This window comes from Tenrec ecaudatus, chromosome 9, assembly GCF_050624435.1.
Source record: "Tenrec ecaudatus isolate mTenEca1 chromosome 9, mTenEca1.hap1, whole genome shotgun sequence".
Lineage (NCBI taxonomy): Eukaryota > Metazoa > Chordata > Mammalia > Afrosoricida > Tenrecidae > Tenrec > Tenrec ecaudatus.
The window spans coordinates 77,212,758-77,239,687 of record NC_134538.1 but is presented as its reverse complement, the minus strand read 5'-3'; the positions used below and the strand labels follow the sequence as shown (position 1 = coordinate 77,239,687).

The 26,930-nt window shown below is 55.7% G+C and overlaps 1 protein-coding gene across 2 annotated transcripts; it reads right to left on the bottom strand.

Moving 5' to 3' along the window:
* Nucleotides 1-308: 308 nt before the first annotated feature.
* On the bottom strand, nt 309-26,872 carry CRHR2 (corticotropin releasing hormone receptor 2). Of its 2 annotated transcripts, none has more exons than XM_075557561.1 (12): nt 26,770-26,872; nt 26,492-26,617; nt 12,972-13,057; nt 11,095-11,204; nt 10,722-10,839; nt 8,516-8,669; nt 8,021-8,081; nt 6,623-6,695; nt 1,421-1,506; nt 1,096-1,231; nt 799-840; nt 309-449 (listed from the first exon to the last, which is right to left on the bottom strand). In XM_075557561.1, exons 1-12 carry the CDS (start codon nt 26,870-26,872, stop codon nt 309-311), a joined length of 1,236 nt encoding a protein of 411 aa, XP_075413676.1. The 2 variants fall into 2 exon arrangements, with proteins under 2 accessions (XP_075413676.1, XP_075413677.1); XM_075557562.1 differs by having other exon boundaries at nt 11,095-11,201.
* Between the last annotated feature and the right edge of the window lie 58 nt (nt 26,873-26,930).

Sequence of the window (26,930 nt, the reverse complement as noted above, 5' to 3'; positions counted from 1 at the left end):
CTTCCATGCCTCAGTTTCCCCCTCTGTAGTCGGGCTACAGTGAGGGTCCAATGGGCAGATCTGACACACACCCCAGGCTCCAGGGACTTCCTTCGGCGCTCCTGGCTCCTGGCCTGGAGACTTCCCGCAGCACCCCTGGGTGCCCTCTCAGGCCAAGGCATCGCCTCTCCCCCGCTGGGCGGAGCATGCCAGGTCCCCTCCTTTCTCCCCCCTCACCAGGGCCTGCGCAGCCAGAACCAGAAGTAGGCAGGGTGGGTAGGGAAGCCCCCCGGCGATGGATGAGTGACAGGGTGGTGACTCCGGAGGAGTCATACCGCGGCCGTCTGCTTGACGCTATGGAAGCTGAGCCTTGTGGGCGACGTGGGGATGGACATGGCCCGGGCCACTGGGACGCGCAGCGAGTGGTGGTCCTGCCAACGGTGCCACTTCTTCCGAACAGCCGCCCGCACCTGCAGGGGCAGGGTACCAGCTGTGTACTCCCTCCTCCCTCGGGCACTCCAGGGTAGGGTGCGGGGTGCTCCGAGCTGGGTCCCACAGCTCCCTCACGCAAAGGGGCTCAGGCTGGCTCCCACACTGAGGACCCTTCTGATCCCAGAGGCCACACGGGCTTGACTTCCAGACGCTCTCTGGGGCAGCAGGAGCATGACCTGTCCATATTTCCCACCCGAATCGGTGACCTGCTCTGTCCTGCATGGCAACGCTGGGCGTGACCAGGGACCCCGGCACCCCTGACAGGTGTGTGGGGATGGGACCTGTCCTGAGCGGGATCTTGGACTGCCCAGCCCCACAGCCTCCTACCTCGCCATTGAAGAAGCAGTAGAAGACCGACACAAAGAAGCCCTAGAAGGGAAGGAGGAGCAGTCAGGGGCCGGTTCGGGCACTGTCCTGCCTGGTGGGGTGAGGGGGCATGAAGTGGGGGAATAGGAGAGCCAGGAGGAGCAACTCAGGGAGCAGACCTCCAGAGGGTTGGGAAGCCTACCCCCTGCAGTAGGCACTCACTCACTCCACGGGGGGCTCTTCAGGAGGGTCGAGGCTCAGGAAGGCTGGGTGCAGCTCTGGGCCTACTGGGTGCACTGGCCGCACCCACCCACCCACCTGGAAGGACTGAAGGAAGGAGTTGAAATAGATGAACACGATCTGTGACAGGTCATCCTCTCCGGGGTTGACGAAGAAGAGCACGTAGGTGATGCCCAGCAGTGGCAGAAGAACCAGGGTGGCCTTCACCGCCTTCCTAGGGGGGTGGGGGGATCGGGGGATGAGTCAGATCAGATGGAGACATGCTACCCAGGAGCCTCGGGCTGGTGGGAGACCAGGAGGCACTGAGGCCAAGGCCCTGCTGGGAGCCTGAGGGCACTGGGGGCTGGAGGTGGGGGGCAGCCCAGCGGCCTCATTTCCTCTCTGCCCTCACTCCTGCACTCACCTGTACTGCATCGTCTCGGAGGTGGTGGACGCTCGTAATTTTGTCATTAAGATCCTCACGATGTTAAACAGAAACACAAAGTTGATCTGCAGAGGGAAAAAGGATCGCGAGTTAGGGCTGAGGGGCAGCCCCCTCCCCTGGTGTCCCTGGAAACACACACGCCATGCAGACTTCCCGTGGGCACCCAGCACTGGCCCCTCCTCCCTCACCTTGTCACCTGAGGGCTCCCAACTCATAGTGAGCCTGTAGAACGGGACAGAACTGCCCCCTGGGGGGTTCCAAGGCTGTGAATCTTTACAGGATTGGAAAGCCCTGTCTTTCTCCATTGGAACAGCTGGTGGTTTGAACTTCAGACCTTGGGGGTTGCAGCTGAACTCCTAACAACTATGTCACCAAGACAGTGAGTGAATACCATCACAAAGACCTCTTCTTCCTCTGAACGTCCCCAGGCTCTTGCCCCACTTGGGGACTGCGCAGGGGCTGGGCCCTGCCCCTCAGCCTCGGGATGCCCATCTGTTGATGGGGGGATCTCTGAGGCTCTGGCCCCCAGGGCGTGATCAATAACTCAGCAGCGACGCAAGTGATTGATCGTCCCTTTCCCAGTCCCCAGGAAAACCCCAACGCCTCCACAGACACCCTAGAGGCAATGGTGACAAATGGGCCACTGGGCTGACTTTGAGGTCTGGGACAAGCCTCATTTATCTTCATCTGGAGCCGCCCCCAGAATCCGCATGCTTCCCACCCATCCTCTCTCTCCCCAGGCTCTGGGGGTCAGGCAGGGTCTCCTTGGGGCTGCCTGCGTGATTCTGCGGGCATGTGCGGGGTCCGTGGGAACAGAGCTGTGTGTCTATGCTCCCTCCCCGCACCCCCACCCCCTGCCCGTAAATGCTTATGTGTGCGTGTGCATCAGCGGCGGGTGCCTGCTGGCCTTTCACTCTATGTGTGAGCGGGCAGGGAGGGGATGGCACGTGGTCAGCCCACACTGAGAAGTGCCCGGGGACAGCGGAGGCTACACATCAGCCCGGGTGTGTGCTGGCTCCTGTGTGCACATGTACCTGACGTGCACACGCCTCCCTAGCTAGAGAACCCACCTATCCAGAGAACTGTCTAGAGAGCCCACTGCGGCTTATGCTTGGGCTGGACCTACCTATGCCCGAGGGTCCCCACTGGTAGTCGGGGCATAGACAAGCATTGTGGGTGGGTTACCCCCGTGGCCTCTGAGGGCAGCAGAAGACCCAACTCCCTCCTTGGCCCCAGCCTGCTGCCCTTGGGGGACACAGTGTAGGGCCCAGGGGTGAGGGGGAGGAGCCTTCAGAGAGGTCCACCCGCTCTGTCCATTCCATTTCTTATCTCTTTCCTTGGATCCCAGAGTCACCTCAACACAGGTCAATGCTAATTACTCCTACAAGTGAAACCGTGCACTTAACCTTTTCCGATTCTCCCTGGGAGGAGGGGCTGCAGTCCGCAGTCAGAATCTCGTCTTTCTGCTCCCTTTCCCTTCACCGAAGCTCCCTCGCCCATCCTCCCCCAGTCCAACAACCAACTGATTCCAGCATCTCCCCACTGCCACCCAAACATCCACTCAGCCACCACGCACGCCCTCATTCGTTCAACACCCAACACCCACCTCCCCATCCACCCACTAGTTACTGAGCACCTCCTGGAAGGGCACAGCGTAGGGACGGATGGACAGGCCACTCTGGCCGGCAGGGGCTAGAGGGGAGGGTCTGGACGATAAGGCCTTATCACCTGTCCTGGAACATGCTGCAATGCTGCACAGGCTGGTCCCTGGCTGCCCCTTCACACCGTCCGGCCCCAGACACCTCCCTGTCCTCTAGAGAGCCTCTGATCTCCCAGCCCACCTTGACTCGGCTCTCCAGCTTACCCCACCCTTCGCCATCAGCCCCAAACCCAGCGTTGGCTATTCTACCTCATTTTGTCCAGCCAAATATCCGGTTGTTCTCATGCGTCCCCCCATAAATGGATTCCATTGTTACCACGTGCCAGGCTCTGAGCTGGCTGAGAGACAGAGAAAGGGACAATAGGATTCCTCAGGGGCCCTGGCAGGTTCTTAGGACAGCCTTCAGGTAGTGGGCCCTGGCGGCAGGGCAGGTTGGTGTGGTGCGGTGCACAGGTGAGGCCAAGTCCCCTGCAGCCAGAGTAGTGCAGCGACCGGCCTGTCCAGTCTCCCATTGATCTTCCACTTCCTCAGGGGCTGGCTTCACCCTCCTGAGGCACTCCCCTTGGGGTGGGAACCTGAACCTGCTCAGAGCCCAGCCCTTCAGTGTCCCTGGCGTGGGCCATGGTCCCATTGCTCCAGGACAGGTAGATGGGAGTCCAAAGAATAACAGCTTGGGCTTACAGAGCCATGCCAGGGCTTGTTTCCGATAGTTAAGAGCTGTAGTCTTGTTACTAGCCCGATTCCCCAGAGACCCAAACTGAGGGTCAAAGAGGGCTATAACCATGAAAGAAAGTATTAATTGAAAATGTATCATGGAGTCATTGGGGAGGGGGGAGAAGGAGCTGATACCGAGGGCTCAATAGAAAGTAAATGTCTAGAAAATAATGATGGCAACATATATACAAATATGCTTGATGCAATGGATGTATAGATTGTTATAAGAGCTGTAAGAGCCCACAATAAAATGATCTTTTAATAAAAAAAAGAAAAGAGAGAGGCTATAACCTGTCCACAGCCACAAATTGAGTGGTGTTGGGTGGTGGGGTTTGAACAAAGGCAGGTGGCTTCGTGGTCTGTTGCCCTTCACCTGCATCCACATTACCACTGCCACCTGAGTTAATGGAACCGTATGGGGCCAGAGGGAAGGAGTCAAAGGACACACATCCTGGCCCCAAGGAGGTCTGAGCAGATTACCAGAGGGGCTCACCTGCCTGGGACTCCAGGGGGAATCGCTGGAGTCTGACACTCAGGGTCACCCAGCACCGTGCCCTGGGCCCCGCCTCCAGTTGCCTTTGGGTCTGAGGCTGACTCATCTCGACCTCAAATATCTTAGAGCAGAGCTGAGCCAGCAGTGTTTTGTGATGGCTGATGTTTTGGCAGTAGATTGCCAGACCTTAATTCCTAGGTGCTCCTGGGAGGGGAGGTTGGGGAGATGCCAGCCTCCAACCTTTTTATGAACAACCAAGTGCATGAACTTGGCACCAGCAGATCCTCCCAGTCCTCCCTGTAACCCATGAGGCAGAGATGGGCCCCTTACACTACAGGTGGGCAAACGAGGCTCCACGGGTGTGAAGGGTTCACCTGAGATCAAACCAGAGCCCAGAGGGCTCCGATCATTGCTCCGCCCACGGTATACATGGCCGGGGAAAGGAAGGCCCCTGCTAGCCGGTGTACCATCACCCAGACCACCTCCACCTCTGCTGAAGTGTTTGCTAAACTCCAGTGCCCACGGAACCCCACCTCCCCCTCCACCTTGTGTCTCCCCAGCTGACATTGTCTACACAGTCTCAGCAGAGGGGAGAAGGGCCTGGGTGTCCGGGCTCTCCTACCCCTACTTGGCTTTAGGCAGAACCCCTTTGAAACCCATGAAGAGTGGAGGTCCCAGACCCTCAGGGTATCCTCTGCTGTCCTCCACTCAGGGCTCTGGGTCAATGTAAGTATTCCCATGAGCTGCTCCCCCTTCTCTACTGCCCGCCCCCAGGCTTAGTCCCATGGCACCATGGGTTTGGGGAGTCTGCTGCCTTGTCCTCAGGGAGCACCACAATCCAGAGTCCAGGTGCGTCAGAAACTCAGTGACCAGTCTGCTCCACACCACCTTCCTGAGGGACTCAAGTTTTCCCTGCTTGCTGATGTTTTCTAGACAGACGGTGCCGGCTCAAGACCCAGACCCTGAGTCTTGCTGTGCTGGGAGCCCGCAGGACACACCACGGGCCATGTCCAGGGCCCCCTGGATGTGTGGTTCCCCAGCTAGAATGTGCACCTCAAAGGCACCTGAGTGCTTGCCAAGCAAAGAGGCCCCACGCCCACCCAGATGGCCAGCGGGAACAGCAGGATCTCCTCAGGAAAGGGCAGCTGGGGTGTGGCCCGGAGGAACTCTGCCTGAGTCAGGAGACTCCTGGGCTGCGTCCCAGGCACATGGAAAGCCCTTTGCTTCCAAGACAGGCCCTCCTTAGGCAGCTGGCTTTGAAGAAATGCATCCTGGGGTGGGGGGCAGGGGTCCCTTCTCACAAAGAGGGGTGGGTGACTCTGCCACTGGGAGCCCCAGACAGTCCCTGCCCCCACTAACTGGTGGGTCTCCATGAACGAAGTCCTGGCGAATGACTCTTTAAACACCTGCCGGGCCCTCTCCAGGTAGCCTGCATCAGGGACACATTGAGGTCATAGGAACCCAGAAAAAAAACAAACCACAAAAACAGGAGGGAAAGTCAAGGGATTAAAAAAGAGAAATCAAGTTTGTCTCCAAGGTAGATGGAAGGACCCCCTTGCCCCTTCAGGCAGCTGCTGGGTGCGGGAGGAGGGCGGCACCGGGTATGCCTCTGGTAAGGGGGCTGCGGCCCTTTAAGGAAGTCATACACACAATAGCCTGAAATTACCGAGCCTGAAATAAGTCTTACGCAAATGCCAATTCCTTATGGGGATTTTTGTATGTCTTATTTTTTTAAGTGCATGATATAGAATGTGTTCGCTTTGTGCAGAATGCAGCCCTCTGCTTACCCTCTACCTTAATTAAAGCTCCAGTTGTGGATTAAAGATGGGGAAGCAATTATACCTTGGATGCGAATACGTTTGGCAGAGGGCGGGGAGTTGGAAGGGGAACAATTCCCTCATTACGGTTCCTTTTGGTAGCTGCTGATCCAGGCTGGGGGCGGTGGGCTGGGCTCCCCAGAAAGGTTGGAGAAGGGTCGCTGGGGGTGGGAAAGAAGCCCTGGCATCGTTCTGACACCTGCTGCTCCCTTGCCTGGCACACTTGGCATTGCACTAGTAGCCCACCAGTTAGACCCCTTCCAGGGCCAGAGGGAGGACCGAGGCCCAAACTGGGAGCAGGCTGCACCAGGCCCCGAGATTGGGGATGGAGTGTTGGAAGTGAAATAGACAGCAGGGTGGTGTCTGGTGTGCAGGGCCAGTGTATCCCCATGTATGCTGAGGCCACACTGCCCACGCTCCAAAGTCTCCGCTTGGCTGGGCCCTCTGCTATGCCACCACTCTGCCCCAGCCCCAGCCCAGCAGCCCCTGTGACCTACCAGGAGCACCAGGATGATGGGGCCTTGGTAGATATAGTCCACCAGGTCTCCGGGCTCCTTGCCAAACCAGCACCTGTGAAGACAGAGTGGCTGAGGGGGTCCCCAGCTCTTGTGTGGGTGACCCTTCCTAAGACCCAACCTCAGGGCCCCTGCTGCCCCGGGGTCTACCCTGGCCCCCATCGCTCTCTTTGCCCTATGTGGTGGGTTTGGTCTCCCTGCCAGCCTAGGGCTCCCTGAGGGCAGGCCCAGAGTCGCCTTCTCCTGCTTGGGCTCCCAGCCAACCTGGACTGTTTGGCACGGAGTTGGCGTGCAGCATCTCATGCATGCCTGAGGGGAGGGCCGCCTCCCTCACGGGGCCCTTGGCCCCGCTGCCCCCGAGCACATGCTCCTGGGATGCTTGGAGCCTGTTGCCTGGCACAGGTATTCACAACACTAGCAGATGAGGAGGTGGCCGCCTTAGCTAGCTGCTAAGGCGAGGTGTATTCTCTAGGGATGCTGGCCAGCAGGTGGGTGGGGAGGGGGCTTCCGGGCCAGAGGGAAGGGCTGAGCCAGGAGCCAGGAGCCAGAGTGACTCCTCCACAGCTCTCTACTGCACCTCAGGAAAGAGCCCATCCACTTCCAGACAGTGCATTGCCAGCAACTTCGGAGGTTAGCCTCAGACAAGAGTCCCCTCTGCTGTCTGCAGCGCAGCAAGGGCCACCATCTGTTCGAGCTCTCCCTTGGAACAGGAAGTGCCCTGCCTCTCAAGGGAGTCCTTTGATTCCAGGGCACCTTGGTGAACCATGAGTCCGCCCTCCTCTCGAGATTCCATCCTCATTTCTCCTCCCCCCCACCCGCCTTCCACAGCTCTGAGACCCCTTGGGGATCTTCACAGAGAATGATGCTCCCAGTCCCTTCTCCCAGGAGGTCAGCTGCTCTCTGGCTGACCCGGGGCCTGACTCCTGACACCTGTGTCCAAGTCCTTGGAGGAAGCAGGCCCAGGATGCGGAGACTCCCCCAACTCTGAGGAGTGCTCGTGGAAGCAGCTCTGAGCCCCGCTGGGGGGCTATAGGGGTCTGCTGTCCCCTCGCTCTGTCCCAGCCCCATTCCACCCCTTGGTAGATTAGTCCAGACCTCGGCCCACACCGGTCGTCACATCCACCTCCGAGGAGAAGCTTGATGGACCCAAGGTCATGGCTCCCGCCCTTGGGGCTCTGAAGGGTGCACTCGCCTTTGTTCAACCATCCACGGCAGGCCCACCATGCGGGCATTTGCCCTCCATTCTCCATTACACTGAGGTGAGGCTCTGCCTTCTGGAACCAGAGAGGGTGGAACCCAACTGGACTGGCTATGGTTCCCACGCCAGGGCGTGAGCGAAACTCCTGGCGACCCTGCCCACAGCTGCCCTGTCCCACTTACTGTTCATTCTCATAGTAGAGTTTTCCGATGGCCCAGACGATGATGACGGGACACGGGATGCCTGAAAGGACAGACACGCAGAGAACCCTCTTGTAGAACACAGGGTGGGGCTGTGCGTCGGATCTTCCAAATGCAGGTCATCCATGGCCCGGGGTGGAGGTGGGGCCTCTCCCCCTAAATCTCTGCTCCCCTCCCCCTCACTCTTGGCCATTTCCTCCCAGGAAGTCAAAGAAGGCGGTGGGGGGGTGGTGGTGGCAGGGGGCTGGCTGGCTTCTCCTCAGGGTCCAGGGGCAGGAGGACTCTCCACTTGGCGGAATTATCCGTTAGTTGCTGGGGGCTTGTGTTTTCCTTGCTCGGCATGGAGGGAAGTCGCTGGGCCCCAGGGGTTGTGAGCAGGGTGGCGGTCTGGCCCTGGGACCCCAGGGTGACGAGATGTCCTTGCAGCAAGCAGCGCCCTCCCCGCTGCCAGACCCACGGCTCCCCGGGGACCCTCACACCATCCGACGAAGAGGAAGAGCCACTTGCGCAGGTGCTCGGTGGAGTAGGTCAGGACGATGGCCGTGTGCAGGTAGCAGCCTTCCACAAACATCCAGAAGAAGTTGGTCGTCACAAAGTAGTTGAAGATCGTCGTGATGCAGCGACACCAGACCTGCGGACAGACGGACGGATGGACGGGGCAGTCAGTGGACCTCGTGGGAAAGTCAAGGCCATTCCCACCTAGGCAGGAAGCCAGGCCCAGGGCATCCCAAGCAAGGGGCACGAACGGAGAACGTGTGGTCATTTCGGTCCCTCATAGAGCCTGCCGTAAGGCCCATGAGATCTCATCCAGAGAAAGGCCGTCCCTCCTCATTCTGCAGCAAGCTGCCGGCTGAGCCCAGGAGCCAGGCTCCACGAGCGCCTACATCTCCCTAGCACCTTCCCAAGCCTGCTTCTCCTCGAGGTGGGGGTGTGGGGGGAGGGCAGGTGAGGGCTGGAAGCATATCACACTGCTGTTTCCACCACCATCTGTTGAAGGGCATCTTCCCGTCCACAGCGAGTGGCCCCGAGCTCCACTTCGGGATGGACATGAAATTGCATTTAGAGAAAGAAAACAAATACAAGGTGAGTCCATTAGAAGGAAACAGCTAAGTAACCAGGGGTCCGGGATCCGGGAAGATGGGGCTGCAGGCGTGGGGTAGCTTGCTAAGGACTCTGGGCTGGGAGATTGGGGAGAAGGCAGCAGGATCACTCCTGGATCTGGAGGGGACACAGGAGCCCAGGGCCTCTGGTCAGATACCACTTCCCCACCCTCCAGGTGCCTCACCACACTGGGGGGAGGCAGTAGTGTCCTGCCCCCACCCTGCTGCACAGGGAAACTCTGGAGCATGAGGGTGGCAAAGCGGGCCATCCTCGAAAGTCTCCAGCCGCATAGGTGGCGGTGGGGGGGGGGGTGTCTCTGAGCCTCGCCCCTAAGCGGGACGAGACAGCTCAAGTTATGAGAGGTGGCGGTGTAGGCAGAAACACCTGCCCATTGTCACCTAGTCAGCTAGAGAGCAGTTGGGCCTGCAGGCCAGAGCGATGATTCCACCTACTCACCTGTCTTAGAGGTTCCTCCCAGAGCCCCTGCAGAGCTGAGGAGCCCCGCACATGGGGGGTGCAGGCACCAGCTCGGGGCCACAGGGACCCTGTGGTGGGGTCTCACTAGCCCTGTGGATGGTGCCCACCTCGGTCCACTCTCCTTACCTTGGCAGTCCTTCCAGGCTGAGGGATTTCTCCCCATGGTCCCGGCCTGGCCATCAGCCTCCTTTGTTCTGAGAAGTCCCCACCGAGGTGGAAGAACCAGGACCTGCTCCCCGTAACCTTGCCTTTTCTCCGAGGTTAGTGACATGCTAGCAGGACAGCCAATGTTGGCTGGGTATTAGGGCAGGGCTCAGCTTAGGGCTAAGTACAGGTCAGGGCTGGTGCCTGCACAGTCCAAGGTACGGGCCCGCTAAGGAACACGTGGAGAGAAGGCTGTACAGGTGTGCCCGAGGGCTCGGGAGCCTGGCCCGCCTATCTCCAGCTGCATAGGACCTTGCAGCGGCAGTTGACACAAACTCTGGCTGGACAGCTAGCATGTGCTTGAGCCCCTGCCACCTACAGACAAGTGTCCTAACAGGGTATGCGACCTTGACAAATGACTCCAGCCTCAGTATCCATGTCTGGACAGCAGGGAAAATGCTCCCTGCGTTTGTCGGTCCCATGTACTTTGGACATGCGGTCAGGAGAGGCCAGTCCCTGGAGAAGAACATCATGTCTGGGGAAGCCGAGGGGCAGCAGACAGGAAGGCCCTCGACAGGATGGACCGACACAGCGGCTGCAACACGGGGCTCTAACAGAACAATTGTGAGGGTGACGCAGGACCGGGCGGTGTCTTCTCTCCAGTAGTCGGAACCAACTCCACTGCACCAAACTACAACAACCATCTCCAGGGGCCTCGTTGGGACAGAGTGGACATGAAGCCCAGAGGAGGTGAGCCCCAGCCACCTTATTCTGAAATGGGAAGTTCCTTCCAAGGGACCTGAGCTGAGCAGATGAGGTGAGGACTGGGGTATACCGACATCTCAGGTCAATTGGTGCAGCTCCAGATCAAGACCCCAGCCTGGCAGCGTCTGGCTTGGGTGGGACAGTCCCCTTGGGACGCCTGAAGCGCCCCCTGGCCCACATCCAGCTCGCCACCCACCTCGTTGCTCTCGTGAACGTCATAGTCGATGAGCTGCAGCAGGAACCACGTGACATTGCGCAGGATAAATGTGGTGATGAGGTTCCAGTGAATCACGTTCCGCAGACAGTGGATGCTCCTGCGGGAGGGAGGCCCAAGTCAGGGGTCAGCTGGGACTGGGCTCCCGCTAAGGCCAAGGTGGTGACTTTACCTGGGGTGAGGGTAGGGCTGTCCCTAGGAGCCAAGTTTCTACTGTGATCACTCAGCACCCAGCTGCCCTCAGCCCTGGCCCCTTGGTCAGGGGCCCAGACCCCACAGTGGGGGCAAGAACCACTGGGAGAGGTGCAGAGGGTGTGTGTGGGGGAGGCACAGGAGTGAAGTGGGGCCCACTCACCGCAGGGCCAAGAAGAGCAGGAAGGCAGCCACGAGGGCGGCCAGGGAAATGCAGTGGCCCAGGTAGTTGATAACGAGGGCGACATGGTACTGCAGGTCATACTTTTTCTGCTGGACAGACAGACAGACAGATAGGCATGTGAGCTGACGGACATGGGGCCCATCATGGGGGTGGGGCTGCATTTTAATCAATGGCACCAGGACATGGCCAGCTCCTGTTGGTCCAGGGAGGCTCCTGTCGGAAAAGGGCCATGCTCAGGCCCCTACCATCCAATCTGAGAGGGACACGTGGGTCCAGCCTATTCGGAGATATGCCGGAAGGAGGGCCGTGGGTGTGGGTTTTAGTGTCTCCTAAATTCCAGGTTTAGTCTCAGCACAGACCCAGCAAGTGGAGGCCCTGCAGGTTTGTTGATCTCTCTCACCAATCAGATTCTCTGCCATCTAGCCCATACTGACTCATAGGGGCCCTATAGGACAGGGTAGGGAATTCCCAAGACTGGAACTCTTGGTTTTTCTTAATGAAAAGATTTTACTGGGGGCTCTGACAGCTCATAACAATCCATATATCCATTGTATCAAGCATATTTGTGCAGATGTTGCCATCATTCTTTTCTAGACATTTATTTACTTTCTATTGAGCTCTTGGTATCAGCTCCTCTTTTTTTTCCTTCCCTCCCCATACCCTCCCTCGTGGCCCTCGATACATGATAAATTATTATTATTTTCATATCTCACACCGACCACTGCCTTCCTTCCCCAGGACTGAACTCTTCATAGGAGAGGCAACCTCCTCTTTCTCCGTCGTTGCAGTAGCAGCTGCTCACGGTGATCTGCAGACCCTGCAGTTAGCAGCCCAACTCGTAACCCCTATGCCACCGCGGCTCCTCAGGGTTATCTCTAGGACTCACTTTGGACAGTTATGCAACGGGGGACATCTGCCCTGCTGGCACATTGAATGTGGCAGGTCTGGGGGCAGCCATTGGGGTGGGAGGCACTGTCTGGAGAGATGGGCACTACCAGTTACCAGGAAGCCCATGCTGCTTCATGGTGACCCAAGCGGGTCCGAGAACTGTGCTCCATACAGTGGTTTGGTTTTGTTCTAACAATTTCTTGATGTGTAGATAAGGCGAGGGTGTACATTTCAGATCATCCACATTGTATTCAACAGTTCAAGCTACTGATCGACACCCCCCCCACTTCCCACGAAATAATTTACCTTTCCCCCTCCAACTCCACCTCGTGATTGCTTCTTCTGGTTTTGTGGGTGACTGTCTTCCACGCCATCCAAGGTGACACCCATCAATGGTCCGTCCAGTGCTTTCTCTTCCTTACCCTGTCCCTGTCCCCTTTGGCCAACTCCAGAGTCAGTTCTGCTCCACAGGCTTTGGTGGGGCTGGTTATTTGGAGGCAGATCCCCAGGTTCCTCTGGGCAGACTTGTACCTCCAACCTTTCGATTAGCAGCCACACATGCTAACCATTTGCACCACCCCCAACACGCTCACTGCCATTGAGTTGATTTCAACTCATAGCGCCCCTCCATTTAGGGTTTCTGACACTGTGTATCTTTATGCGAGGAGAGGGCCTCATCTGGTTCCCAAGGAGTGGCTGGTGGGTTTGAACGACTGACCTTGTGGTTAGCAGTCCAAAGCCGAACCATAGCATCACTCCTTTCTTACGTCACATGGAACCTTGGCTGTGTCCTTCACTAGCCTAAGCACTCCTGGCAGTAGGACTCCCTGCCCCAGGTCCGTATCACGAGTGTCCTGAACTCTGGGCAGGGTTGGTGACATAAGAACTGAGTCTGCTAGTCGGGGACTTTCACCTGAATTCCTAACACCTGAAGGAGGACCGGAGTCAGGCAGGGAGGGGACACTCACCTTATCATCCAAAATGGGCTCACACTGCGAGTAGTTGATCCTGGAGGCCCAAGTCCCATTCTCTAAGCACTCTCGGTAGGCATTCCCTGCAAAAGAAGCCAACTGCCAACATCAGCCTACTCCCTCCCTCAAGAACCCTGCCAGGCTCCCTGGTGCCCAAGGGCTAGGGTTCACAGTCCTCAGCCTCCCTGGGCCAGGAAACACCAGTGACTGTCCAGAAGGGTTCACATAAGTTACAGGTAACAATAATAGATGTGAAAATAGACCACACGCTCACCAGATGTGGTGGCGTAGAAGCACCGTAAAGCCTACTTTAGAGATAATCTCTGAGTAGCAAACCATTCATCATTAATTTTGTTCTGGAGGCTTCCAAGTGGAACCCAATTGCGAAGAGTGGGGTGTGGCTGTGGAGTCACTGTGTTGGGCATACGACATGATGTCCATCCTCATCCCGCCACTGTACGCACCCGAGGCTTGTACTCCCTTCAGCAATAGCAGTACTTCCACTTTAATTTCAACAATAACAAGAATGCCCACAAAGCACCCACTGCCAGTGAGTTGATTCTGACTCACAGGGACCCATTCAGACGGAGAACAGCCCCATCGAGTTTCCATGGCTACAAATCATGGCTACAGGAGCAGAGTGTCTTGTCATTCTCCTGCAGAACAGCTTGTGGGTTTGAACTACTGTCTTCGTGGTCAGTATCACCAGTCAAGATGAAAGGCCAGGTCCTCTTCTAGCTGCTTTGTATACTCTTGTCCACTCAATTGTCACAGGACCTCCGTGCTCACGCACTACCGTGGAACCCGTTTTGCAGAGGAGGATTTTGAGGCATAAGGAGATTACAGGACTTATCAAGAATATTAGAGCCTTCAAGAAGGAGAGCCAGGGTTCAAACCTGGAAGATGTCGCTTCAGTGTGTCGTTACTGTGGTGGCTTGCAAGTTGCTGTGATGCTGGAACCCATGCCGGTGGTATCGCACATATGATCAGCCCGGTTTCTGTTGATGAACAGGTTTCACCGGAGCTTCCACAGTAAGGCAGACTAGGAAGAAAGGCCTGGTGATCCACCTCTAAAGAGTAGTCAATGGAAGCTTTATGGATTGCAATGGAATAGTGTCTGAGTGTCTGATTCAGTGCAAGGAGATGAGTCCCCAAACCCAAACCCATGGCCCTCAAGCTGATTCGCCGGGTTTCGGAGGCTGTGAGTCTTTACTGGAGCTGCCAGCCTAATCTTTTCCCTGAAGGGCAACTGGTGGGTTTGTGCCACCAGGGCTCCTGCCCTAGGGTAGAAGGCACTCGGAGTCCAGTAGCTACAAGGAGGGACCCAAGCATACTAGCAGTTGGGAAAGTGGTGCAGGACCGGGCAGGGAGTTGCTGTAAGTCAGTTGGCTTGATGGCAGCGGGCGGCGCATGGAGCCTTGGCGACAAGAAGACCATGCTGCATCAGCCTGGGAGACCTCCCCGAGAGGCCTCCCTGTCCTTGTAACCCAGCCTTGGGATTAAACTTGGAATGCGATGCGTTAAAAAAAAAAAAGAACACACACACACACATTTCGGAGCACCAACGTCTGATGCGTAAAATCGCAGACTTCATCAAAGAGGATGTACAAAACATCACACTACTGCTCCTATGTGCTTTCCTCCACATTCTCGCTATCAGTCCAGATCTGGTCCCTAAACAGCTTCCCCCGCCCTGAATCCGCCTTCAACCCCTATCCAGGAGGAGCCCTACACCACCTGGGGAGACCTCTTCCACCCCTGCATGGCTCTTTATCTGCTTTGCGCTGTTCTGCCTGACGAGCCAGTACCTTCCTCCCCCACTCCCTTATACATTCGGAAGAGCCTGTTGTCTGGGAGTGATTTGTACCAGGGTCCTGCTCTCTGGCTAATGGGCAGTTGTTTGTGGGCTATTCTCTTTGGCTTCTGTTTGAGATACAATATAAAGTAATTAAAATAAATAGCTCTCTGCATCATGTAGAAATAAATAGCGGAGCAGGGAGTCACAGGGCTGGAGGGCGAGCCTGAGATTGTTCTTGGAAGCAGTGAGTTCTGAAATAATCAAGTTACTTAAAAAGCCCACTTTGGTTGAGCCGACAGTGAGTTAAAAGCCAAGGAATTATGAAGGAGCGATTGCCAACGACAAAAGCAATGGGGAGATTCTATTAGCTTAATTGTTTTTTAATTTGGTGTTCGGGATTGGGCAGATTTGTCAAGCCTGGGGTGGTAGTGAGCGACCAGGTCCTGCCTCATGGACGGTCCGTCCTGAGGGCCACGCCCCCGCACGCTGACTTGAGCTACCCCAACCCCCCTCACCCACCCTGTGTAAGAAGGCTGGCTCCTGCCCCCTGACCTTGACCTCCAGTTCCTCACTTGGGCTCCCCAAACCTCCGGGGTTGTTTTATTCTTAAAAGGCTTAAAAACAAGTCATTTTGATAACATGAATCAACAGTCCAGCTCAGAAAAGGGCGGGGCTACGTCACTGGGCGTGGTCAGAGCAGACGCTGCACTAAGGCAGAGGGTGTGAGTGGAAGCAGAAAGGGCCCTGGACAGGTGTCTTGGGGCACTGGGTTCTTCTGTAAAATGAACCGCGTTCCCAGATGGGAGTTTCAAAGCCCTTCTAACAGGATGGTGGGGTGCAAAATCGGCCCCGTCTTGGATGTGAACCCAAACTCACACTGCCAATGCCATTCCGAGCGACCCTCTAGGGCAGAGCAGAACTGGTCCCGGGAGTCCGGGGGTGGGGGTGGGGGTGCTCTACATCATTATGGGAGTAGAAACCCTCAGCTTTCTCTTGCAGAGCGGCTGGTGGGTTCAAACTGCAGCCCCATGCGTAACCCTCTAGGCCACTAAGTCAGCAAAGCTGATCTTCTGAGAAAGGGCTTGTCAACAGTATCCAATCTACTAGAAACCCCGGTGGTGGGGTGGTTACGTACTGGGCTGCAGTCTGCAGGGTCAGCAGTTTGAAACCACTGTCTCTAGAGAGAACGAGAAGTCCTACTCCTGTAAAGAGTTACAGCCTCTGAAACTCAAAGGGACAGGTTTAGCCTGTTCTAGAGGGTCACGATGAGTTGGCATTGACTCAATGGAAGTGAGTTTGGTTTTTTGGATCCAGTTTGCCGGAAGTGCAGCTCCTGGATTGCTTTCTACATTTTGTACTTTCCTGTCCTTGCTCCTCGCCTGCTCTGGTCTGTCCAGGTGAGTGGGTCTGGTCTCTCTGATTCTCCTGGAGGCTCCCCAAGGACCAGGCCTCAGAATGGAAGAGGCTCTTTAAAGCAAATACCTTTGATCTGCTCCCACGCCCAATGGATCAGAGAGCATTTTCTTCCTGAGGGTGGTATCCTATGTGGACACGGGCTGCAGGGGGTGGGGGAGCAGGGACCCTCATGCCAAAAACCCAAGGCCCCTCCTGTTCATCATGTCAATTTCCATTGGATTTGGTTTCCTGTTTTGTTCCTGGAATCTGCCACCCTCCCTACCTCTGAGCAGTCCAGGCACAGCAAGCTCCTGTCTTCTCTCCCTGTCCTTTCTGGGGTCTCCTCCACTCCGACTGGCCAACCAGAAAAATCCTTGCTGCCACCAAGTCCATTTTGACCCTCAGCAACCCATCCGGACAGGGTAGAACTGTCCCTGTGAGTTTCTGAGACTGATGCTTCATGAGAGTAGAAAGCCTCATCTTTCTCCTGAAGAGCGGCTGATGGTTTCCAACTGCTGACCTTGCAGTTAGCAGCTGCTCAACTCGTACCTAAGACAACCCCAGGGCTCCTCCAGCTGGCTGCCAGAGCTGACCATGGCAGAGCTTGCATAAAAGCCACCAGCAGCTCCTCGTGGCTCTGGGGGATAAAGCACATGCTTCTCAGTGTGACCCCCAAAGTTCCCTGTCCCCAGGCTCACCCCCACCAGCTGCAGGGCAGCCCTGGGATGGACAATGCCCCTAACAGGCCTGGCATCTCTGCAATAGCACTCCTTTCCTCATGTTGGTGCTGAGCCTTGGGATGGCAGCCTGCAGCTCCCTGCCACCTCTTTGATGCACCATAACAGAAAGAACAACCCACAGGCAGCTGCCCCTTAGCCAGAGAGCAGAACCGGCCCCTCCCTTTCCCCCTTGGTTCTCTGACACAACCCTGCACGTCTTCCTGGGGGGCGAGTGGGTAAAGGTGTGTGGTGGTTCCGGGGAAAGTTCACGGAGCACATTAGTTCCACAGCCAGTGCTTGCAAACTTTATTTCCTGGCCTTAGTTGTAGTCCTCTAAGTTCTCGGCCTTCTTCCTACTTTCTCCCTAAGTGCCCCATTCTCTCTTCCCTGTCTTTCCTAGCCCCTCCAGCCTTTGGAACTTGGTTGTCTGGGAAAACACTATCCTTTTGGGTCTAGTCTGGCAAGTGGTTCTGAGTAGCACATTCCTTGCAGGGCTTACTGTTTGCTTTAGAGCCCCGTCCACTGATTGGCTGGAAGGTGATCTTTGGGTTGGGCTCAGGTCCATGTTTGAAGAGTGTCTCAGGGTTCTATTAGGCCCCAATCCGACCAGTAGGCCCGGTCTTTCTTAAGACTTGAAGCTTTGTTCTATAATTTTCTCACCCTCTGCACAGGGCCTCCTGTAGTCAACAATGATCAGAGTGGGCAGTCATGCATGGTCATTGGGCACTATCTAGCTCTGCTGATCTCAGGCTAATGTGGACTACCTAGCTACCAAACCCCAGCTCAAATGCCCCCTCCTCCATGGAAACGTCCCAACACTCAAAGGATAAAGCAATCCTTCATTTCTTTTGGCAATCTTTTCTCTTTATTTTCTGTGCTAAGCTCTTCCCATGCATCTTCTCATCTCTTTTAAGTGTCTGTGGACTACAGCAATGCATACCTGTAACTCCCAACCCAGTACCTCCCCCACTGCCCCCACATACCGCACCATACTCACCAGAGCCCAGTGTCACCGGGGAACAATCATCTTAATCACAGCTATGATATTTGTATTTCTGTGCCGTTCTGATGCTATTCTATTCATTTTATATAAAAAGGCTGGTCATGACCCACTAAATTGATTTCACAATCCACTATTGTACCACAGTCCAGTTGGATTAAATATATATATATCTACATTAGAGAATCGGCCATAATTCACTATGAACTTCAGCTCTTTGAACCAAATCCTACTTTTCTTCCCCACTGGACGAGAGCTCTTGGAGGGCAGAAAATCAGACAGAGACCATTCAGGGTTGCTGGATTCCTGCTCCAAGCGAGCAGGGACACATTGTTCTCAAGGTGCAGCAAGACCTTGGAAACCGGGGCCTGTGATGTGGGTCGTGCTGGTGGGAAGGAGCTTCCCTGGGAGGTCTGGCCCTGTCTGGGATGAGGTTCTTCCTTTAGACACGGAGTGTTCTGGGCAGGGCAGGCAGATGCTCCTGGCTCCTTGGGGAACAGCTGTCCACTGAAGCTAATGAGGGCGCTGGGCCCTCAGGCACAGCCTTGGAGAGGGAAGAACAAGGCAGGAAGGAGTCCTCCTGAGAACCACGGGAGGGTGGGCACAGAAAGCCTGGGGACAGGTTGCCAGGCCAGAGATATGGGCTGCAGATGGGGAGGTGGGTACTGGTAACCATAACAACGCAGGTGCGCCTGTCCCCCACTCCCAGAGGATCGATGCTGCTGGTGTGCGGTGTGGTCTGCTAGGGGCATTAGGGTCTGACTGATGCACACGGGGTCCTCCCTTGAGGGCTCTGTGACTGGGAAACCTGTTGCCCCCCCCCAGCCCTGAGCTTGGACCCTACCCCAAGGGGCCATGACCTGGGAGAAAACCCCATTACAATGATCTCCCCGACCCACACCCCTATGCCCCACAACCCGGTCAGATGCTCTCACACTTGGCTACTGCTTTTTGGTGTGGGCCGTCGCCTGGCAAGCTGTGTGACTTTAGCTATTCCCTTACGTCTGGGCCTCTGTTTCCTCTCTCAGAAAAAGTAAGGCCGATCGACTATCCAGGAGGCTGCTACTGCCATTTTGTGTGAGTCAATTATTAGTTTCCCATCGGCTCACTGCATCCCCAAGTCACCCTGACATCTGACATCACTTTCAAATGCTCCCAGGATGTCGCTTTCAGCTCCGATAGTGTAACATAGGAGGCCCGGACCAGGAAAAACCACTTCTGCCAGTAGTTAGGGGCTAGAGGGCAGTGGAAATGACAGGTTACACACGGAGAACGAGTGAGTGGGACTGTGGCGGTGGAGGGAAAGCAATGTCATCACTGGACATCTAGAAAGAAGATGGCAAGAACTGAGGAAAGAGGGCACTGGCAGGGAGGGCCAGAAGCACCGTAATAGGTGCTGAAGGAACCAGGCATCCATCAGGCCCCCGTAGGAGCCCAGCATTTTCAGCACCATGGACAGCAGAACCCGAGCGCTCCTTCCTCCACCAGCATTGTGGGTGGGGAAACTTGGAGAGCTTCTAACACCAGCCCTCCAACCCCACATTCAGAAGGGTTAACGTGTTCTGCTGCTGATGGCGAGACTGGGATTCAAAACTACTGAGAGGAATCTTGGAAGACAGGCCTACTTCCAAGAACTCAGCAAACCATCCACTGGAATCCCATAAAGCACCATCTTGCTCTGAACCGGAAGAAACCAACACTCACTGCCACTGAGTTGATGCTGGCTCATAGCGACCCTATAAACAGGATAGACATCTGTAGGCAATGAGACATCCCCTCACAGAAGGGTCACAAGGAAAGGACAAGCCAGCCAGGGTGCAGTATAGCACTGATGAAGCACACTACATTCCTCTAGTTCTTTAATGCTTCCTCCCCCACTATTATGACCCCCCAGTTCTAACTCACCAATCCCGCTAGGCCCAAGCATATACACTGGTACACATAAGGGCTCTGAACACACGGAATCCAGGACAGAGAAATCTCTCAGGTACACTAATGGGAGTTGCGATACCATGAGGATAGAGGGGAGGGGGATGGGTGAGAAGGGGAGAAAGAGGGAACTGATCAAAAGCATAGATGTATCTACCCCCAAGGAGGATGAACAACAGAAATGTGGGTAAAGGGAAACAGTGGATGGTGTAAGATAAGAAAATAATAATTTATAATTTATCAAGGATTTATGAGAATGGGAAGGTGGGGGAGGGAGGAAAAAAGAGGAGCTGATACCAAGGGCTCCAGTAAAAAGAAAATGTTTGAAAATGATGACAGCATATGTACAAATGTGCTGGATGCAATTGATGTACGGATTGCTATACGAGCTGTAAGAGCCCCCAATAAAATGAATTAGAAAAGAAGTACAGGGTAGAACTGGCCCTGTGGGTTTTCAAAACTGTAGCTCTTACAGGACTAGAAGGCCCATCTTTCTCCCCTGAGCCGATGGTAGTTTCAAACTGCTGACCTGCCATTAGCAGCCCAACCTGTTAGCTTCCTCATGACTGATTTCCTTTCCCCTGCAATTAGAAGACTACTTGGGGAAAGTGTGACCAGGACCAAGGATCCCTGGTGGCACTCTGTGTTAGGCGTTGGGCTGCTAACCTAAAGGTTGGCAGATCAAACCCACCAGCCGGCCTGTGGGACAAAGATGAGTCTGTCTGCTTCTGTAGAGATGTACAGCCCTGGAAACCCAACATAGGATTGCTATGAGTTGGAGCCTACTTGATAGCACTGGGCTTGATATGGCTTAGGTGGTCAAGGATAGGTGGATGGGGCAAAGTCATGGTGCCTACTGCAGAATCCATTCCCGTTAACTTCCAAAACAGGGCTCATCTTCCTGAGTCTGTCCTCCTGCATTGCTTGGACACTCCTCCAGGTGAGCTCGGGCTGGTCAGCACGGAGGTCCACCTTCAGCATTTCCTGCCTTGTTCAGAGAAGAGCACACTGATGTTGGCAGAGCGGATGCGGCTGGTGATATCCATCCAAGAGTAGGCACAGCCTGACCCAGCCGGGATGCTGGGTCTGAAGATGTGGAAACCTGCCACCATCAAATCCAGACCTCAAGTTGGGGAGCATCCCCAGGGCCATCCGCTGTGACAAGTCCTGGCCTGGCATCCCAGTCTTCCCTTTAGTCTCTCTTCTCTCTGTCTCTGCTCCCATCCTCCTTCCACCTGCCACATCTCTGGCCTAGTTTCTTTAGCTCTGTTCAGCACCATGCTCTCCCTGAAGCCTTTTCAAGTCCCCTCTCCTCTGGGAATTAAGCCCTCCCATGTGCTCCCACAGCCTTGATTATGCGATATCACTTAAGTATCAGAAAGCTCTTTTTCTGATTCTCTAGAGCAGGAATGTCTGGAGAGCAGGCTCAGGGAAGTTACATGGCTGGAAGACCTCTGGAGCAGGAGGGAGGGAGAGATGAGACACCCAGGGATGCTACAGCTTTGTTCCTTCCCATGACAAAGACTCCTGAGAGAGACAGACATTTGAGACTTGGTTTTGCACGCCTCTGCTGCCTGGGCCCTATGATGTAGGTGGGAAAAAGCCAGAGGAGGGGCCAGGGCCTGACAGAGCCCTCTGAGCTCACTCTGGGACCCTGGTGTCCTTCCCTCTTTGGACCAGTCACTCCCCACCCATAAGCTGAAGAGGCAGGGAAAGTTGGATCCAAGTCAAATGAAACACTTGGGCACTTCTATCTTTTGTGTAGCATGATGTTGCTGATTGGCCTGGGGGTTCTCTTTAGGTTGACATGCCATCCATAGCGAAGGCCACCTTCCTCGACGGTCACCAGCAGGTGCTTCAAGTCTTCTTCACTCTCAGCAAGCAAGGCTGTGCCACCTGCACCACATCGCAGGCTGTTCATGAATCTTCCTCCAACCTTATTGTTTCATTCTTTTCCACATTGGTCATCTTCGCAGATGATCTGCTCGGCTTACTGACTGGCTCAGTCAGGGCAAAGGACACAATGCCTTGGCTGATTTAAAACCACTTAGTATCCCCCCGCCCCTGCTCTATTCAAACAACTGCTTCTTGGTTTATGGACGGGTCCCACAGGAGCACAAGTGTTTGGGAATCCCCATCCTTCACCAAGGTTGTCCATAATTTGCTATGGTCTCCACTCCAATTCTTTTGCGGGGGTCAATAAAACACAAGTAAACGTCTTTCTGATTGTCTCTGCTTTTGGCGAAGGTCTATCTGACATCAGCAATGATACCCCTTGTTCCACATCAGCAGCTCCCTGTCAATGAAACTGCAATCATTTCTGAATTCTCTTCAGCAGCATTTTACCTCATGCGACATCTTCCCCCAAAGAGAAAGTTTTTGCATGGGATCCCACACCTGGCTCTCCAGCCCACTCAGTCATTCTACCAGCTCCCCCATATCCTTTGACAGCACCTTTTCCCTCTGAACCCACCGAAGGCAGCTTAGAAGAGGTGACAGGACCTGGATCTGGATCCTTGTTCTGTTGCTGATGAGTCGGGGAACTTGAGGAAAGGCTCTTAAGTGCCTTGTGTCTCAGTTGCCCGCGTGTAATGTAAAGATACTAGCATGCTCCCCTCATTGGTGGGTTAGAGGTAAGCGAGTTAACATGTGGGGAACGAAAGTCCAGACCCGATGGAACGCTGACCACTGCAGCAGCAGTGCGATGGGTGGAGAGAGGACGAGGGAGGACTGAGACATTGGGTGTGTAACCTGGCTCAGCCACAGACCAGCGCATGTGACCAGGGGGCAGTCTCCTCCCTTCCCTTAGCCACTGCTGAACCGTGAGAGTCTGTGTGAGACAGACCTGCTCTTTGGCCCTGCCTCCCAGTCTTGCTCCTGTAGCTGTTACCTAACCATATCCTGAGCACTCCCAACTGCCTCATGTCCAGGGCACAGCGCTCTCCTGAGCAAAGCCAGCTGCTTCCTGGACACCTCCACTCAGATGAGCTTCCAGTACCTCTAATAGGGCACCTGCAACTGTGCTCAGTACTGCCTCCTAAAACGACTCCCAAGTAACTGATGGCATCCTTTACCCTCCCAACCCCCCACCCAAGGCCACTGCTGCTCTTTGGTGGGCATTCCCTTCTCTTGGGCCCCCAACCTTCGACTCCTCTGGGCCCCCAGCTGCCAGGTGTTCTACCTTCAAGCTCCGCTTGCTCCTGCCTGGAGGTTGAAGCCCCGTGTCGCCTGCTCGCCACCCACCCATCTGGCCTCATCTGTTCCTTTCTCCTCCACCTGAGCTTCCAGCAACCACACACCCATCTCAAGGCACAGTGCATGGCCCCATCTCCACACCTTTGTCCGGCCTCTCCCCTCAGCCTGGAATGTCTCCTGATCATCATTCATTCACCTGCTCAAGTCCAGTCTGTCCCCCAGAACCCAGCTTGGAGTTCTAAGCCCTCCCTGATCCTACAGGTTGGAAGCATGAGTCCTTTTTGGGTGCCTCTAAGCCAGTGGTTCTCAACCTTCCTAATGCTGTGACCCTTTAATACAGTTCCTCATGCTGTGGTGACCCCCAACCATAAAATTATTTCCGTTGCTACATCATAACTGCAATTTTGCTACTATTATGAATTGGGTGACCCCTGTGAAAGGATCGTTCCAGCTCCAAAGGAGTCGTGACCCAGAGGTTGAGAGCCACTGCTCTCAGCTCTCCTCACTATTGGGACAGCTCTCTCACGGGGAGGTTATGAGCGAGGACTGGGCACTGTCTGCCCTGGCCCCCACAGGCTACCACTGAGTTGACTCTGACTCCCGGCAACCCCAGGAGTGTCCAAGTTGAATGGGGGTTTCCAGCGGCTGGAGGTTTGGAAGTAGCAAACTGAGTCTTTCTTCAGAGGCACACCTTGGTGTATTCAAACTTCCAATCTTCAGGTTAGCAGCCAAGAGGGTTAACCATTTGCACAACCAAGGACTGCCACTCTGGCCCCTGGAAGTGGATTCTATCCCTGGACAAGTTATTTCGTGTCTCTGAACCTGTGCAGGTAGTTCCTGTGCAGTGTGGCAAGAAAGCAGTGCCTGTCTCTAGACGGCGGGGGTGCCAGGGGTCCTGGAGGCTAAGCTGGCTGCAGAGTCTGGCATGTGGAGAAGGCTCAGCATTTAGTTGCTCTGTGGCTTGTTCGCCGGCATCTCCATCTTCAGCTGAGTTGAAAGGTTGCAGGGACCACAGCTTAAGCAGCTGTCCTCAGGCGAGACATCCCCAACCTCAGTTAGGAGGCTCTGGTGGGGTTTTTAGCAGGAACTTAATGCAATGTTGGCAGTCCCCGTTGTTCTTCCCTCTCCCCCATGCTTCTCCCGGGAGCTATTTTCCTCCCTGTTTCTGTCTTTCTAAAGGAAAAGATCCCGTGGAAAAGGTAAACAGAGCAAGAGGAAGCAGCCGGCAGAGACCGGGGAGCGGCGAAATCAATCATATCCTTTCCACTGCCATCAGCTGCCTTTGCTATACAGTCCTGCAGCCCAGGGGCTGGTTAATGGAGGTCCTGCAGCCCAGGGACTGGTTAATGGCAACAGTCTGCCCTCTGCCCTCTCTTGCCCTCACACTCCCAGCAGCCGTGGGGGCAGCACTTTGGTCCTAATGAAGGAAATGGTTCATTAGCTAACCGCAAACCAACTCAACCTGTGGCCATCAAGGTGCTCCCTCGTCAGAGCGATGCGAGTTCTGGAGCTCCCAGGAGCTCATTGGTATTGGTGGATGCTCAGCTTGGGTCCAGCTTCTCATTTGCTGTGAGTGGTCTGGGATGAGCTCCAGCACCTCCTTCTGGAGGCTTTCCCTGCATACTGCCTCTCTTCATCTCCTGCTCCTACCCCCCAAATCAGGACCCCAACTCAACCAAATTCACGGCCATCGAGTTGATTCCAACTCATAGCCACCCCACAGAGCAGGGTAGAACTGCCCCTGTGGGTTTCTGAGACCATACATCTTTATGGGACTAGAAAGCCTCATCTTTCTCCTGCAGAGTGGCTGGTGGTTTTGAACGACTGACCTTCTGGTGAGTAGTCCAGCGTCTAATCCACTACACCATCAGGGGAGTTCTCGCTATTCGTTTTGTCTGTTTTACATAAGGCACTGCTGGCGGGGCGTCCAGGCTGACTGAGAGTACCAAACCAAACTCGGCTTCCAGGACTGAAGCTCTGTACGGAGTAGAAAGCCGCCCCTTTCTCCCATGGAGTGCCTGGTGGTTTTCAACGGTGGGCCTTGCAGCTTGTAGCCCAAAGCGTAACCACTATGCCACCAGGGCTGGGAGCCCAGGGGACGGCTGAAAGCTTGGGCGAGAAGCAGAGTCCCATCGGTTCACAGGCTGTCGGAGGTGGAGATGTACCCCCAGTCCTTCTTGGATGACCCACAGTCTTTGGTCTAGTCTGCACTGGGGACCCCAGTCCTTGATGCCCGTACTGCTCAGCGATTACTAGGAATACAGTTGATCATCACAGCCTGGGAAGGATGTCTCTTCTTGCATGTCTCCCGGGCCTGGAACCACACTTGTTCCCAGGGAGGTCTGTTTTAACCACGGATGGGAAGTGTGTCCTCAAAGTATACAGGAGTCTTCCTCAGTGGCCCCACCTTCTCTTAGGAAACCCCTCTTCCCCACTGTTAGGAGTATATCTTGCTTAGATTCCTGGGCACACAGCTGCTCCCTGGACCACCAGGGCCCTGCATTGGTGCAGTCAGGGAATGCTGTGTAGCAGGGCATACACAGGGCTACTGCTCTCTAACCAGAGTTTGGACAGGTGTGCGTGTGTGCGTGTGCGTGCGTGCGAGAGAGAGAGAGAGAGAGAGAGAGAGAGAGAGAGAGAGAGAGAGAGAGAGAGAGAGAGATACTCAGCAAGGCCATTTCAAGAATGAGCAGCTTCTAACAGCCTTACCCGCCTGCCAAGGTCTGGGGAGTCACGACAGGTGCACTAGACTGGAGACGTGAGGGGCAAGGCCTCCACCTTCGCAGGACACAGAACAATGGCACACACATGTAGGGAACCACCTCAGAGGGATCCATGTGACTCTCCAGAGCGCGGGATGGAAGGTACAGGTGGCTTTCCCTGGGAGCTCGGGGTGTTCCTTGCAAGGACTGCTGCCCACAAGCCCCTGACTCACAGCCAGTTCTGGGTAATCACGCGCTCGGCTAGCCAAGGGGCAGCTCCCTACTCCTTGTGGCGCAGCAGCCTTCCCACACCCCCATTCACCCCAACAAACGCACCAACCCAATCCTCTGGCCTCTCCCTCCAGCTCCTGCTATCGCACGCTGATTTCCCCTCTCCCCTTGGGGCCTGGCAGCCTGCGTGTATGCCTGCCCCTAGGGAGCTGCATTGTGGGAACAAAGAGGTGACCCTCTGATGATGGTGGAACTTCAGGCACTTAGACCACACAGGGTGCGGGGAGAGGTTTGCCTTCCAGGAGATTTCTTTCCTCTTGCCTTTCTCGTTGCTCCCGGAGATTAAGCTGCTGCTGAAGCATCACTGCGGTCTGAGCTACAGTGGGGAGCAGCGACCAGGAGGAGGGGGCTTGAGCCCCACACGATGAACCGTTCCTAATGCCAGTGGTGGGTGGGACCTGGTACCAAGGACCCGCTGAGGGCGAAACCCTCCCCACCTCTTGCGGGGCCAGCACAGAGCCCACGGCTGTGGGCCTGGGGACACTCACGGGTCGTGTTGTACTTGACACCATTGAAGTACTCAGGGCATGGCCTCTCCACCAGGGCTCCGGCCTCGCTCCGCGGCCAGCACGTCCCAATCGGATCCAGGGTTGTATTGCAGTAGGAGGAAAGACCTGGCGACAGAAGAGAGCGGAGCGGGACTCAGAGGGCTCGCGATGGACGCGCGGCGCAGGGCGCGGGGCTAGGGGAGCGCCGGAGCCCCGCGCGCCCTGAGCGCGCCAGGGATGGAGTCTGCGCTACTGGGGTGCGCCAACCTCCCGCCTACCCTCGGGGTCCGGGGGCAGTCCCCAGCCGTCCAGGAGGAGCTCGTCGGCCGGCTCCAGGCTGCAGTTCGCCGCCAGCAGGCTCCCAAGCAGTGCCGCTTCCATCGCGCCCCGGAGCCGCGCGCGGAGAGGGTTTGGGTACGCGCCTCAGCAGGCTGCCGCC